A 12,953-nucleotide genomic window follows, 5' to 3' on the forward strand; every position below is an offset into this window, starting at 1 on the left:
TACCAGGTTGAGAGGCGGGGAGTTGAAAGATCTTGTGATTGGCTTTTCAAGCAACCAAGGATCCTATGGTCATCTCAGGTTCCCAATGCAAGTGCAGTGAGGCCTAGTGGTTGCTCCGATAATCATGTTCTTGTCATACGTTGTCTGAGAGATATCTGAAGTGATGTTGAGTACGCTCTGCGTTGAACATTCAACATCGCTTGGGCGTTTGAACAGGTGCAAATTATTTCATGGAGCTTAATTATATCATCAAACTCGAATGTTTCGCTAAGTTTGAATGTCTCCTTGGGTTGGAATAAATTTTGTCCACTGCAAATTCCAGCCCTGTTCAATCATGACGTCAAAAATAACGACATAAAGCAGCCAAACCCTCAATGGGGGGTTCGACTATACGAATGCGATTCTAAAGCTTCGTGTTAGAGCTTCTTAAGTTTGACTTTGTATAATTTTTCACTGTCTTGAACAAAGTAATTTACCATACAGATCTGTTATCTACTTTGCCGGGCCCATTCTGATATCCTAATTTCCCTCATGGATTTCCATTCATCCCTTACCTGCAATGAGTTATGGAATCACCCCATCTCTCGGTATTTGAAAAATTACCTAGGTAAACATTCCTCATTTTTCTTTCAACTTGAGATTCATCAATGCGTTTACCTTTTGCATGAATTACTCGTGCGGGAACCGGCTATGATTCGCTATACTTGTCCCCCTTTTTTCCTACGATCCCTGATCAACATCTGTTAATTCCCATGATAATTATCCACAATCAGATAAAAAGGATTCGCAGCATGAGTAGCATATTTTAAAGATCTCAATATCATCATGCGATTCCTGGCCGATGATGTGGGATGCAGTAAAATATCTCGGATGGCTGTAAAATTTCCAGGCCAACAGCATTTTTATGATTTACTTTGCCCCGTCTTGGAATGTGGTAAATATCTAACGCAGAATTCAAATACTTATGACACCCTGTCGAACAATCGAGGATCAAAGCAATAAAACATATCTTGGAGATTCAAGTCCTGTTTCGTTCACCAATATTCATTTACTTTGAGAGATCTCAAGTGATATCGCAACAGCAATTAGAAGTCTCAAATCTTCATCACCTTTCAGATTGTTAAATAGCGCCAATATCGATGCCAAATTATACAGTTCAGCGTAATGACGGGGTGGTAGCAACGAAGAGACATCCAAATGTCATGACGCAAGCTCCGATGGAATCTACATATCAATCCGAAATGTTTCCACAACTTCAGCCTTACTCGCGAATGCCGACGACACCACCCATTCATCAAACAACCGCTCATAAACTCGCATCTTTACTTCAAGAAGTAGCTTCTGTAATGGACACAATTACTGGGGAGAAGATGATGTGTGGGGAGGAATTAGATGGTTTGGAAGGGGATGTACTCGGCGGGTTGACAGAAATGGTATTGATCATGGAAGAGGAAGTCGAGGGGATGATTGAGTTGGCTGATATTGTGGAAGAATATGTGGAAGAATTAGAAATGGCAGAGCTAGATGGGTGGGTCGCTGACCTTCCGCCTTTGAAAATTAATGGCGGAAGCAAAGCAGGAAAGGGATACTGGGAGTCTGAAAATAACGCAACAAATGTATGGGGAGGAAACCATGGTAGCTTATCCTTAGGGGATGGGAAAGAGAGTATTAGGATAGGGCTAGATGATGCTTTCAAGGGACGTATAAGCTTGGGTGGATTATTGGACGAAGTTGAGGAGGATGTTTTGGGATGGAGAGTGAGAGGAATGTCTGTAAACTCTGACAGCTATGTGTCTGATGAACGGTCAGGGGTGGTTATTGGATCCGGGGTTTCTGTGCCCATCAAAATCTACAGGAAAGACGTGATCAAACCGACCGTCATCTCACTTCCTTCGAGGAAGATTGATCCAGAGACGAAATTTAGAGACTCCGCTTTGGGACTTATGAGTCCTGCTGGTGTTGCAAGAAAGCCAATCAAGAAGGAACCTCGAATCGTTATGAAGTCTAGTCCAATTGGATTGAGGACTGGTCTTGGATCTACTAGGAGGAAAAAAACAGTCAAAAAACCTCAATGGGTTTGAAGCATCAGAAAATCGCAAATGTATTAAAAAAGGGTGAGGAAACAAATCACAATAAATCTAATCTAATATTCATTGCTTTAAATTTTCCGGGACTAAATAATCCATTCCCAATCAAAACAAATCTGTACATGGTATCCTTTTGTCTTCCATTTATAACCCTCGCTCTATGCTCAATTCCAAATCAAAATCCAACCAATTCGCCATGTCTAGAGATCCAAACTTGTTATCTCGGTGCTTGTTTTAGTGATCATAATAATGAGCCATTTCCAAACCAGCCCTCTTGAACCCACACTTTACATAAAATCCCTCGTTAGCCTCACTGCAGTCTAATATGCTCTTATAACAACCGATCTTCTCCGCGATGAAATCCAATGCTTGAATCATCTTCAATCCGAGTTTTTTTCCTTGTTGGTCTTTCGCTACGGCAATGTCTTCGATGTGACCTACGAGACCGAGATTATGGATGCTTTTCATTGAGTCAGTATTCATTCCTTCTCGGCACTGGCCTCCATAAACTAGTACTCACAATTTCCTTTCCACAATCAAAGCGCCCGTAGCAACAACCTTTCCCTGATCTTCAATGACTAGGAGGTAGTAGCCACCTTTTCCTTGATTGTTATACCAATCGTACCTCTCATTCCATTGCTCTTCTGTGATATCCCCAACAACAGTCAGAACCCGTAAAACGTCTAAAAATCCGCGAGCATAATCCGACTTCTGAAGGGCGCGGAGAGTATATGATTCGGGGAGGGATTTGGCAACGTCGGGGGAGACAAGCTCAGGTCCGAAAAGTCCTGCGGTGACTCCATTGGTGTCTGTAACTCCGTTGGTGGAAACCATTGTGTGGTTTGAGTGTAATCTTCAGGGAGAGTATGCGAATGGAATTTGGAATAGTTGAGGTAGGTATGTTAGTCGATTAAGGGTATGATGTGTATTATCGGGAAGAAGGATAAAGCGCGCGGCTGCCCCTTTTATATCAATGAATGAGATCTGCAAGACTACCTCGTAATTGTTAGTGAGTGGCAGTGCAGTGCGGAAAAGAAAAAAAACTATTGTTCTATTTGAGGAAGCTCACGGTTTGTAAAGTATTGAAACGATGGTAAAAACGAGTGTGGGAAATTGGTTGGAAGAGAAGTATTCTGGCTGTTTTGTATGCAGCTGAAGGGGTAATGTATGTAAATCCATATTGATGGTTGTTTCCAGTGGCGGGGCTTGAAAAGGCCTCAGCCTCGTCGATGGTTATTCATCACATCATAAAAAATTGTAGGTTTGATCGCTTTAATTTGTACCACCAGTACCTACCTAGGTACCTGGGCATGATTCCAATTTTGAGAATATAGATACGGCATCGTACATTTATAGACTCAAATGACTGCTTGAGATTTATGAGTGGTGCATTGGTGAGAATTGCAATATCTATATCCTGTACTTTGTGTGGTTCTTTCATAGTCCATCCAACTCAACGGCAAGTGAGGGGAGATCAATCCACCCAAACACATACTGAATTATCTCTCTTCACCAAGAGTGCGATAGATAAATATGCGAGAATTCCTGGAGATGGCTAGGGTAGACGAATATCTAATCATGTCACATCGGAGAGAAATGGCAATACATATATTTCAACTTGAACATCAACTTGAACAGTGCTCCCTCTTTCAGTGGAGAGGGGAGGGAGCGGAATGTCGGAGGTTTTTCTCAGCTAAAATAGAACGGATGAGAAGAAATGATCTATATATATATATATACCCTACATCGTATACCTTGTATCTTACATCAAGACTATATATAAATAAAAGGAACGGGACGGATGGAGCATTGAGATGCTCCTCTTAGAACCATTCTGGAGAGGTATTTTGAGGCTCGATTCATCAATCATTTATTGATGAATCAAACATTCCAACTCTAACCCGTGGAATGATACCTCCTTGCCTCTCTCGTGTTTAATGGGATCGGTCTCTTCACACCTTCATCTCCCTTTATCTCCCGAGTGGAAACTTACCAGGCGAGCCAGGTACCTTGGCTCCTAGGTGAACAACCCAGGTCTCATCACGTGGGTGTTTCTTTAAGGTTTAACCTTCAACCGAGGAAAGCGCGACCGGCGGAGGTCCATCTTCCGCTTTGTACAAAACAGTTCCTTCACAATCCTCCATCCAAACTTTGTTTACTTGTAACCACAACTCGTATTGTCTGTCTCCTATCAATCTGCACTTCGAACTTCAATCTCACAATTGACTTGAAACATTAAAATCACCCTCTGCTCCTCCCTTTCTTTATTCTTAACTTGGCTTCACCTCTCCGCCTCTCCTACTTCTCCACCTTCCCCCTCCGCTCATCCTCATCACCTTTCTTCACCTACGTATTATCGACATATAGATTACAATTTGCCATTCCAAACAATTGAATTGCAGCGATAATCATGGAGCCTACAACTGAGCCCCAAGGTGAAAAACGGAAACGTAGCCCGGAAAGTTCAGGAAGTCAGGGTCATGGACGCATAACACAAGCTCCTCGATTGGGCGAAAGCGCAACCCCAACAGCTGCTGCGCAAATCAACTATTTAGTCAAAGCCAGAAGCGACAAACTTAAACTGGTCGAAGGAGATTCCGAAACGTTCGGAGATGTTTTGAGCATGTTGGACGAATATGAAGGTGTGTACTTGAATCACGTGTATTGATTCCCGCTCGGTGGGGGAGCAAGGGAGGAAGTTCTACTTGTGCGTGGTGACCATTGAGGGATATAATAATAACGTAACTAGGTGTTCTTCAACGACGCGAAAGTCTGGCATCTAATCTCGGTGCGAAACTTGTCGGTCCTTTGCTATTGAAATCATTTGAAAAGCTTTTTGACGGCCCAATCAAAGTCGTCCAAAGCTCCTATGCTCTCGAACAAACGCCAATTACCTGGTTGGAAGTGGTTTCTTTCGCGCGTAGTAACCCAGCAGACTTTATTCTTAGCGATGCATTACATAGCATGAAAGTTTGTCGGTTCTGGATCAATGGAGGTCAAGTCGAAATATCTGAAGACGATTATCGATTGATCATGTCAGGTGCACCGGAAAGGATGATTCCAAGTCAACCTCTGCCAGAAGATGAGGACTCTGAACTTGGTACCCTTCTCATTCTCGAGAATCGACTTACAATGTTGATCAAAAAGGCCGATGCAGTTGCTAGTAAAGCAAGACAACTCAACTATCACATGAAAGGCAGAAAGAATGCTATCAAGGCAAAAAAATCTCCCGAACAACCTACTGAATCCCCCCTTCCATTCGCATCTCAACCATTTTCTGCCGTCAATCGAAGCAGATCACCTGCTCCCTTGAATGGTGAGACGGCCAAGCTGCAACAAGATTTGTTGGAACAATTTCATAGCCCAAGCCGTCGTCAATCGTTACCATCTCAGCCAAGATCAAAGCAACCCCGCCCTAATAATTCTGAGCACTCAAACTTTCATTCTTTCAATGGTACAGCCCCAGGTTCTGATCACCAACGAGCATCACAACCACCATCTACCTCTGATGATGGGATCGAAGGGCAATATCGTGTCTTGATGGCTGCCAGAATTGAGAAACTCCACAAAGGAGATCCAATTACACCACCGTGCGATCGATGTCGACGTTTACGATTTACATGCACCAAGCATATGACTGCTTGTGCTGCATGCACAAAGAAGCATGCCAAATGTTCTTGGAAGGATGTCAAGGATGGTGAACTCGAAGCAACAGCATCTGCATCTGCACAGCGAGATTCTTGCGGTTCATCAGAAGATGGGTTGTTAATTGTTGATAAAAAGCATACACCAGAACGATCTACTTTGGCAACTAGTGGTGGCGTTACTACTATAGCAGCGGGTGGAGCAAGTGGATCAGGTAGACAAATTCCAGTAAGTTGTCACATCTACTGTTATTCAACCCTTTAATAGTGTTCTCTTTTTCTTTTGTCATCCTTTCCACAAATCAATCACCCTACTAAATCCCTAATTTTATAGACCCACGCACAGCACATGTCAATTCTTTCTGGTCTAGAGGCTGAATTACGTCCTCAAAACGCCACAAAAACTAACAATCACGTTCCTAACATCGCCGCCACTGTTCCAGTCAGATCACCACAATCAAAGCCAGAGCAAGAAAGAAGAGTCTCTGCTGAACATACATTATTAGCACAGATGGCTTCAGCTGCGGCTGCGGCTACTACTCAATAACAAAATTATATTACAGGAATACTACGATATGAACTAGAACATGTACACATCAGATCATCAGCAAAGATAGGATGACCGATTAATTTATCATCTCATATTGGCATCTACGTTCGTCTTGGATATCTTTTAGAATTAAGGCCGCCAACAACATTGATGTGTTCCTGATTCTTGGAAACAATACATGGATTTTTATTCTCTTCTTATGACGTTCCGGGGCTGTTTGTAGGGAGTTCTCAGTTGGTTACTGGAGGTCATTGGAGGTATATTGTCAGGATGGAAAAATGGCGCGTATCTCAAGATCAATATGCGATGAGATATCAAAAGGAAAATCGCCCGGTTGATTTTTATGGATGGTTTGAGGTTTAATGGTGGTGTGTTTGGTATACCAGTTTGCGTCTCCTTGGTCAACACTAATTTCTTTCTCTGGATCCTTTCTTAAAAGGATCAAATTTATCATTTAATGATTTTGTTATATCCTTGTGTGGTACTAGCTCACATCTATCATCTATTGTTAGTCAAATAAGATCTGCTCGCTATTTATATGCTTGGATGCTACATTGTTGATGATCTTACCCATTTGTGGCAGCATCGAAAATCTTCCGTCCCCAACTCATGCTTTTCAATGTTATGCAGTATGATTGATCGCCTCAATGATCTTCGTAGCTTACATGCCACCTTTTGCATATACCCCAACTTAAGGGTCCATCGACTTGTTATCGGAATAGTTGATAACTTTACAGTTATCATTAACACTCGGGGTTCAGTTGATTTGTTCATTTTTATGTCTTAATCCAATGAGCCATAACGAACGTTGAAAGATACTTCCATTCGAACCAAATGTTCTGATAGTTTCGCATATGAATACTTCATTTCACACTTTTGTTTATCATAGGAAATTCCTGCGGCACAAATTAATTAGATGTGAATCGCTGGTCGTATGATTTCTGGTGTCATTTGATATCAACTGCGGTTTTATTATGCTCGTCTCTCTCTGAGAAAACTGCCGATTTATCTAATTACATAGACATCTCTTGTCATACACTATGTACTCTCATCATACCCAATTTTCTCAATATCTCAATAAAACAATCCCTTCATTCAACTTTAAAGATTTCGGCTAATAATTTGATTCGACTATCAAGTATAGTTTTCTTAACTTTCAATCTTGTAACACTCTTTGGAAATCCGCTTTACTATGAAGTCTTTTTATTGATACCGAGTCCGGCTGGGAGTCATGATTTCAACGTTATACATATTTCCCGAGGATAGACGTGATTTCTGCTATGGTGATGGGGTAAAATGGTAGAATCCGTGGATACCCAGGTAGGGCATGAGGCAAAGTCTAGAATTCGGAAGTGATCAGAAAACCCAATTAAATACAAAGATAACATGTAGCATGTTATCTGCAGATTCTCCTTCTAGAATTGAATCAATGATGGCCAAAGACAAAGGCTTGAATTGAAAGAAGTTTCAAATTGCTTTTTATGAAATCGTAAACTAAAATGCTTATTATTGTCAAATTTCTAAAGTACATATCCCAGCGATAGGGAGTAGTAGGGGAATAATAAACTTTTCATTATCATGTCACATGTACACCGTATTCTTATTGCCACCCCTAAGATCTAAATCGTGTAGCCCGCACTATTAAGTTGTCTGGGTTCACCTGCTGCCTCAAAAGTTCCGTTTCCTAATCTCCTCAATGCCTGCGCAGTCGTACTTCCCACCGCTACAAACGAAATTGTTGCTCCGATTTCCTCAAAGAATGCGGTGGTTTCATTACTGTATCCTTCGATACCGAAAGTTTCGGATCCATACTCAAAGGAGACGTTGTTAGGAGATAATTGATCGTGTAATCTTGGTTGACGGAGACTTTCGGCAGAAGTCATGTTTTGGTCAAGGACGTGCCAGAGATGTTGGATTACTTCTGTGATAATACGGGAGCCGCCTGCAGATGCATGGGCGATGTAGACAGTACCGTTGGGGTATTCAACGATGGTTGGGGAGATGGAGGAGAGGGGTCGCTTGAAGGGTTGAATGAAGTTTGCGGGGGCGGGAGCATAACCGAAAGCGTTGGTGGTATTTGGGATAGAGAAATCTAGAGAGTCCTTAATATGATGCAGAAAAATAAAAACAAAGTTTGAATTAAAGATCTTACCATTCATTTCATTGTTCATAATGACACCCGTTTCTGGAACCATGAGTTTACTTCCAAATAATGTGTTAATGGTAGATGTCATGGCAATTGTGAGACCGCTCTTATCAGCAGCAACGGAAGCAGATGTTCCATCATCAGAAAGAATACCATAACTTTGAGGGTTGTAGGCGGATGCATTCAAAGTATGATATTTCTCGATTTGGGATCGGATTTCAACAGCTGTATCTTCTGATAACATCTCCTGCTGATAACTTGTCAAGTTTGGGAGGAAAGTTGGATCTCCCAACAAGGTTCTTTGACCATAAGCAAATCGCATTGCCTCATCTAGGTAATGAGTTGAGAAGTTCAGCTGACTTGGACTTGACATATCATAACCCTCAACAATGTTAAAAACACTGCAAACTACAGCACCGCTGGATGGAGCAGTTCCGCTATGAATTTTAAAACCTCGATAGGTAATATTCGAAGGGATCCTAGATTCGATAGTGTAATTTTTCAAATCCGAAAGTTCCATCGTTCCGTTGGATTTTTGAAGTGCAACGATTGTAGCATTTGCAATGGCGCCTGTGTAGAATGCATCTGGACCATGTTCGGCAATGGTTTCAAGTGTATTCGCATATCTTTTTCTTGTGAATAAGTCACCCAACTTGACTCTGGTCCCATTTGGTGCAAAGTCAATTGCCCAAGTTTCGTCATACGTCAAAAAATCGTAGGAACTTGTAGAAGAAGCCATGGAGCGGGCTAAATCGGCAGTAACATTGAAACCATAGCGAGCAACCTTAACTGCAGGTAGTACGACTTGTTTCCATGGCAATACTCCGTATTTTGTGTGGATGTGCTCGAGACCACGGAGTTCTCCTGGTACACCACTTGCCAAACCACCATAGAGGGAGGCATCAGAGTTGGAGAGAGGAGGGGAATACATTGTTTCGAAAGCGGCGGCGGGAGCCATTTCACGGAAATCAATAAACTCGTAACTTCCATTGGCTGATCGTACAGTTGCAAAACCACCACCTCCAATGCCGGAATGATACATTCCAACTACTCCGACACAGAGTTGTACGGCAACGATCTAGTAGGAATTAGAATAACTAAAAGTTGACCAGAGATTTTGGGATGATTGAACTAACAGCATCAGCAGCATTTCCTCCGACTTTCAAAATATCAATACCAATATCTGTGCAAATGGAACTTTCACTAGCAACGGCTCCATTCTTTCCATCATTATGTGAGGTCGAGTTTAGTGGTATTGATGTTGCTTTTATGGAAGGTAAAGCTGCCAAGGCAACACTGAGAACGTGAGGAAGACGGCGAGGGAACAACATCTTGGTACTTCAAGCCGGAAACTGATACGAAAAGTTGATGGCAATGGGGCAAAGAACGAAGGCTACAAGAATGAGGAAATATGTCAATAATGGAGTTGGATTGGAAGCTATTCCTGCGGTTCTCTGTTATTATATGAAAGGGATTGGCATTGCCTTCACTGTTCTTGACAAGAGTGGTATGGTAGTATTGAATTGTTGATTTCTCAGCAAACGGTGAATACTTATACAAATCAAATCAAATCATGGACACCGAAATCGGCTTGTCATTATCTAGAGTTATTGATAATGCAGGATAACTCTAGATAATGCAGGAACTTGCAGGAATACTTGATACCGCAACATAGTGATAGGAAACATAGATAGGAAACATGACTGAGCCGCGTATGTTCCCCATCTAATGATTGGGGAAAACCTTGAATGAGTCTCATACGAGGTACTTGCTTGAAGATCTAATTGACTGTTCAGTTGTTATCTTATTGGTTTCCACACTCACTTTGATAATAGACCTCGAGGCAAGGGTATTTCCGAGATGGCGGGGAAAAAGTCAGGGGGTAAACCTGATAAGGAAGCTTGAAGCTCGGGTGGGTTATATTCGGCTCAAGCTAGATCCATACATCAACTGTGTATTAGTGGGGCGTGTTGATAGGCGTTTTTATACGATTGATAGGCGGTTGATAACAAGTTCGCCCAATCTTTGATATGAGAATCTTATCATAACTTTGCCATGGCACTTACTTGAATATGTACCTGCATAGTGGTAATCTCGAATTCGGGACCGGGAATACCCATAAATGGGATGAAGCATTGTCGATACAATCCCAAAGTTTCCGCTGAGTTCCAGCCCTTTCAATCTACAATTTACACTTCGGTCGTCTTAGCCCGAAAATCATGCGGGGGTTAACGTCGAAGGCAGATGGAGACCCTCAGACATCTATCTCACTTTGAGCTTTGAATGCATTCCAATCTATCAGCTTGCAAATGATAATTCCGCAGTGGGAGATGGACTGACATACACTAGAGATCATCGGACCCGATTGATCTAATATATTGATCGATTCCGTCCAATTTCTTGGACACCTGCAGCCCTTTAACTCAAGAATGAAAGAAAATAGGATCGAAAGAATACAATCTCGATCTTAAATTGACAGCTACGACCACCCATTAAAAATTCCACTTAAAAATCTTAAAACCCCAAGGTATCACAATGCCGCTTCCCTCTCAACCCAAGAAAATTGCTCCAATATACATCCGTCAAATCGTAAATGCATCAATTCTTCAATATTCACCCCAAGCTTTGGAATCTCTCTACCCTTGTGTTATATATTCTTGAAATCCTCTAGTATCGATAAACAGGTTGTTTACCCTGAGCTACCGAGTATCTTGGCTCGTCGTCCTCATCATCTGATACCTCGTTGACTGCAGCATGCATTGTAACATTGCCTATACTACTATCTTGCCTTCCGACATAGCTCTTGGTTTCTTTGAATCCAGGGTGATATGGTTCGACACCAAGAGTATCATTGAACTGACCAGTCGTTTTCGGTGGCGCATCAGAAGGGAACGGTGGTCTCCTTGATGAGTTTGGCTCTGGGTCACTGAAAGGGTTTCGTTCATCGTCTTCGTCATCCATAGGCGCGATATCTCCTGGTGGAGGAATCGGTGGCACTGATCTCTTACCATTACTTGGAATAGGTTTGGAAACTTGGTTGGGCGGCGGACCAGGTGGTGGTGTAAATCCAGAGTTTGTTCCAGCCGGAGGAGTACTATCTCCATTCCCAAGCCCCATGAGTTTCCGCGCATGTAGCACTGCTCTTTGATGTTGATTCATAGCTTTGCTTAATTGTTCATTGGTCTCAATTAAGGTTTCCATAGTATCATTGTCTGGTGCTGGATTTTCCGAAACCATGTACGCTTGTACACTTCTGCTTGCAGATTGACAACGATCAGCAAATTCTCGGATAAGTTCATTAGCAAGGAGTTCGGAAGGAGGTGTAGATTGTACGACTTGGGAGAGGAGTTTTGCGGAAGTGCGTGCCTCTTCGATACGGGACGAGAGTTCATGTGGAGGAGGGAGGCGATGAGTATGGTGATTTCGTCCAAAGTAATTCTGCGCATTGGGATCAAAGGGTGGAGCGACGAGGGTTCGCGGACCTGCGGGGCCCTGTGATGTATTAGAAGAGAAAATCCATCGGCCATAATGCTTGGGGAAACTTGCTGCTACTTTCGTCATTTTCTCTTGCTCTTTCTTCCACATCTCAATTAGAGGAGCCAGTGTTTCATCATCTGCCTTGTCTCTCGTGAATGTGATCAAAGTTTCCATCAATATCTGCTTGACACTTGGGTCCCTTCCAGTTCTCAGAAGCTCCTTGACCGTTTGCACAAATTTTGCATCCATATTCCTCGTAAAGGTCATTCCAGGGTTATCGGTCAGAATTCGAATTAACATTATCGCATTGTATTGTACGTAGGCTTTGCTGTGGTTGTCTTTGGAGAGGAACTTTCGAATATGGTAGGCGCATTCTTTCGCAGCTCCCGGGGAGGATTCTGCGGCTTCAACTATCGCAGGCAGGTAACCCACTTCTTCACCCTGTAAAATATTAGACATAATACTTTGCGAATGGATATTCCAAGTGAGGTGAATGTACATACCGAGCCATTTGGACCCCCAGATTCGCAGAACAAGCGCTGTGTTACGATCAATACCATAACTTTCGGTCATTTCCAAGAATAACATACAATATTTCTGGCTGCATTTGCTTCGGGTGTATCGTGTTGAGGATCTCCAGATTCTTCATTGGAATCTTTGGCTACAAGAGAGAATTTCCATGGTCAGTCAGATACAAATCAACCCCCCTTACTTTATGGCGCATAAGTAGTGGAACTTCCTCCGAGATCTACCTACATCGCTTCAGTGAACCCAACATGCGATTCATGCCCATATTCTTCATGGCTTTCATGGCTGCGACTGCGAAAACTGCGTCTAATAATCTGCGACGCGTTCTATCTTCTGATAAATCGATGCCGATATCTTGTAGAGAATGCGATAGTGAGATCTTATGTACTGCGATAACGAAAGCCGTTGCTTAAACTATATCACCATAGGCTGTCGAGCGTCAATGTTCTGCATGAAGTTTCAACTGATATCTTCGACACACAGTTTGTTTCGGTTGCTTAGGTATTCTTCGATATATTTTT

The 12,953-nt window shown here is 42.4% G+C and overlaps 5 protein-coding genes across 5 annotated transcripts; 2 read left to right on the forward strand and 3 right to left on the reverse strand.

The window, feature by feature from the left end:
- Positions 1–1,139: 1,139 nt before the first annotated feature.
- Positions 1,140–2,081, forward strand: EAE98_011250 (uncharacterized protein; the record flags this gene model as incomplete). Its single annotated transcript, XM_038958872.1, has 1 exon — positions 1,140–2,081. One exon carries the CDS (start codon positions 1,140–1,142, stop codon positions 2,079–2,081), a length of 942 nt encoding a protein of 313 aa, XP_038804712.1.
- Positions 2,082–2,321: 240 nt separating this feature from the next.
- EAE98_011251 (uncharacterized protein) lies at positions 2,322–2,921 on the reverse strand (the record flags this gene model as incomplete). Its single annotated transcript, XM_038958873.1, has 2 exons — positions 2,322–2,547; positions 2,608–2,921. 2 exons carry the CDS (start codon positions 2,919–2,921, stop codon positions 2,322–2,324), a joined length of 540 nt encoding a protein of 179 aa, XP_038804713.1.
- Positions 2,922–4,497: 1,576 nt separating this feature from the next.
- EAE98_011252 (uncharacterized protein) lies at positions 4,498–6,278 on the forward strand (the record flags this gene model as incomplete). The annotated part of the gene is made up of 3 exons (XM_038958874.1): positions 4,498–4,729; positions 4,837–5,960; positions 6,066–6,278. The coding sequence occupies 3 exons, from the start codon at positions 4,498–4,500 to the stop codon at positions 6,276–6,278; spliced, it is 1,569 nt and encodes a 522-aa protein (XP_038804714.1).
- A 1,526-nt stretch (positions 6,279–7,804) lies between these two features.
- EAE98_011253 (uncharacterized protein) lies at positions 7,805–9,805 on the reverse strand. Its single transcript, XM_038958875.1, has 3 exons — positions 9,564–9,805; positions 8,434–9,505; positions 7,805–8,373 (listed from the first exon to the last, which is right to left on the reverse strand). Exons 1-3 carry the CDS (start codon positions 9,756–9,758, stop codon positions 7,901–7,903), a joined length of 1,740 nt encoding a protein of 579 aa, XP_038804715.1. The 5' UTR covers positions 9,759–9,805; the 3' UTR covers positions 7,805–7,900.
- Positions 9,806–11,094: 1,289 nt separating this feature from the next.
- EAE98_011254 (uncharacterized protein) lies at positions 11,095–12,715 on the reverse strand (the record flags this gene model as incomplete). The annotated part of the gene is made up of 5 exons (XM_038958876.1): positions 11,095–11,919; positions 11,974–12,345; positions 12,408–12,443; positions 12,495–12,565; positions 12,661–12,715. The coding sequence occupies 5 exons, from the start codon at positions 12,713–12,715 to the stop codon at positions 11,095–11,097; spliced, it is 1,359 nt and encodes a 452-aa protein (XP_038804716.1).
- Between the last annotated feature and the right edge of the window lie 238 nt (positions 12,716–12,953).

The sequence above is a fragment of the Botrytis deweyae genome (genome assembly GCF_014898535.1).
Source record: "Botrytis deweyae strain B1 chromosome Unknown BDEW_046, whole genome shotgun sequence".
NCBI classification, from domain to species: Eukaryota; Fungi; Ascomycota; class Leotiomycetes; order Helotiales; family Sclerotiniaceae; genus Botrytis; species Botrytis deweyae.

Coding starts and splice junctions, on each gene's coding strand:
- EAE98_011253 (XM_038958875.1), bottom strand. CDS start 9,758: ATGTTGTTCCCTCGCCGTCTTCCTCACGTTCTCAGTGTTGCCTTGGCA. Junction 9,506..9,563: donor GAGGAAATGCTGCTGATGCT/GTTAGTTCAATC, acceptor AATTCCTACTAG/ATCGTTGCCGTACAACTCTG. Junction 8,374..8,433: donor TATGAACAATGAAATGAATG/GTAAGATCTTTA, acceptor AGGACTCTCTAG/ATTTCTCTATCCCAAATACC.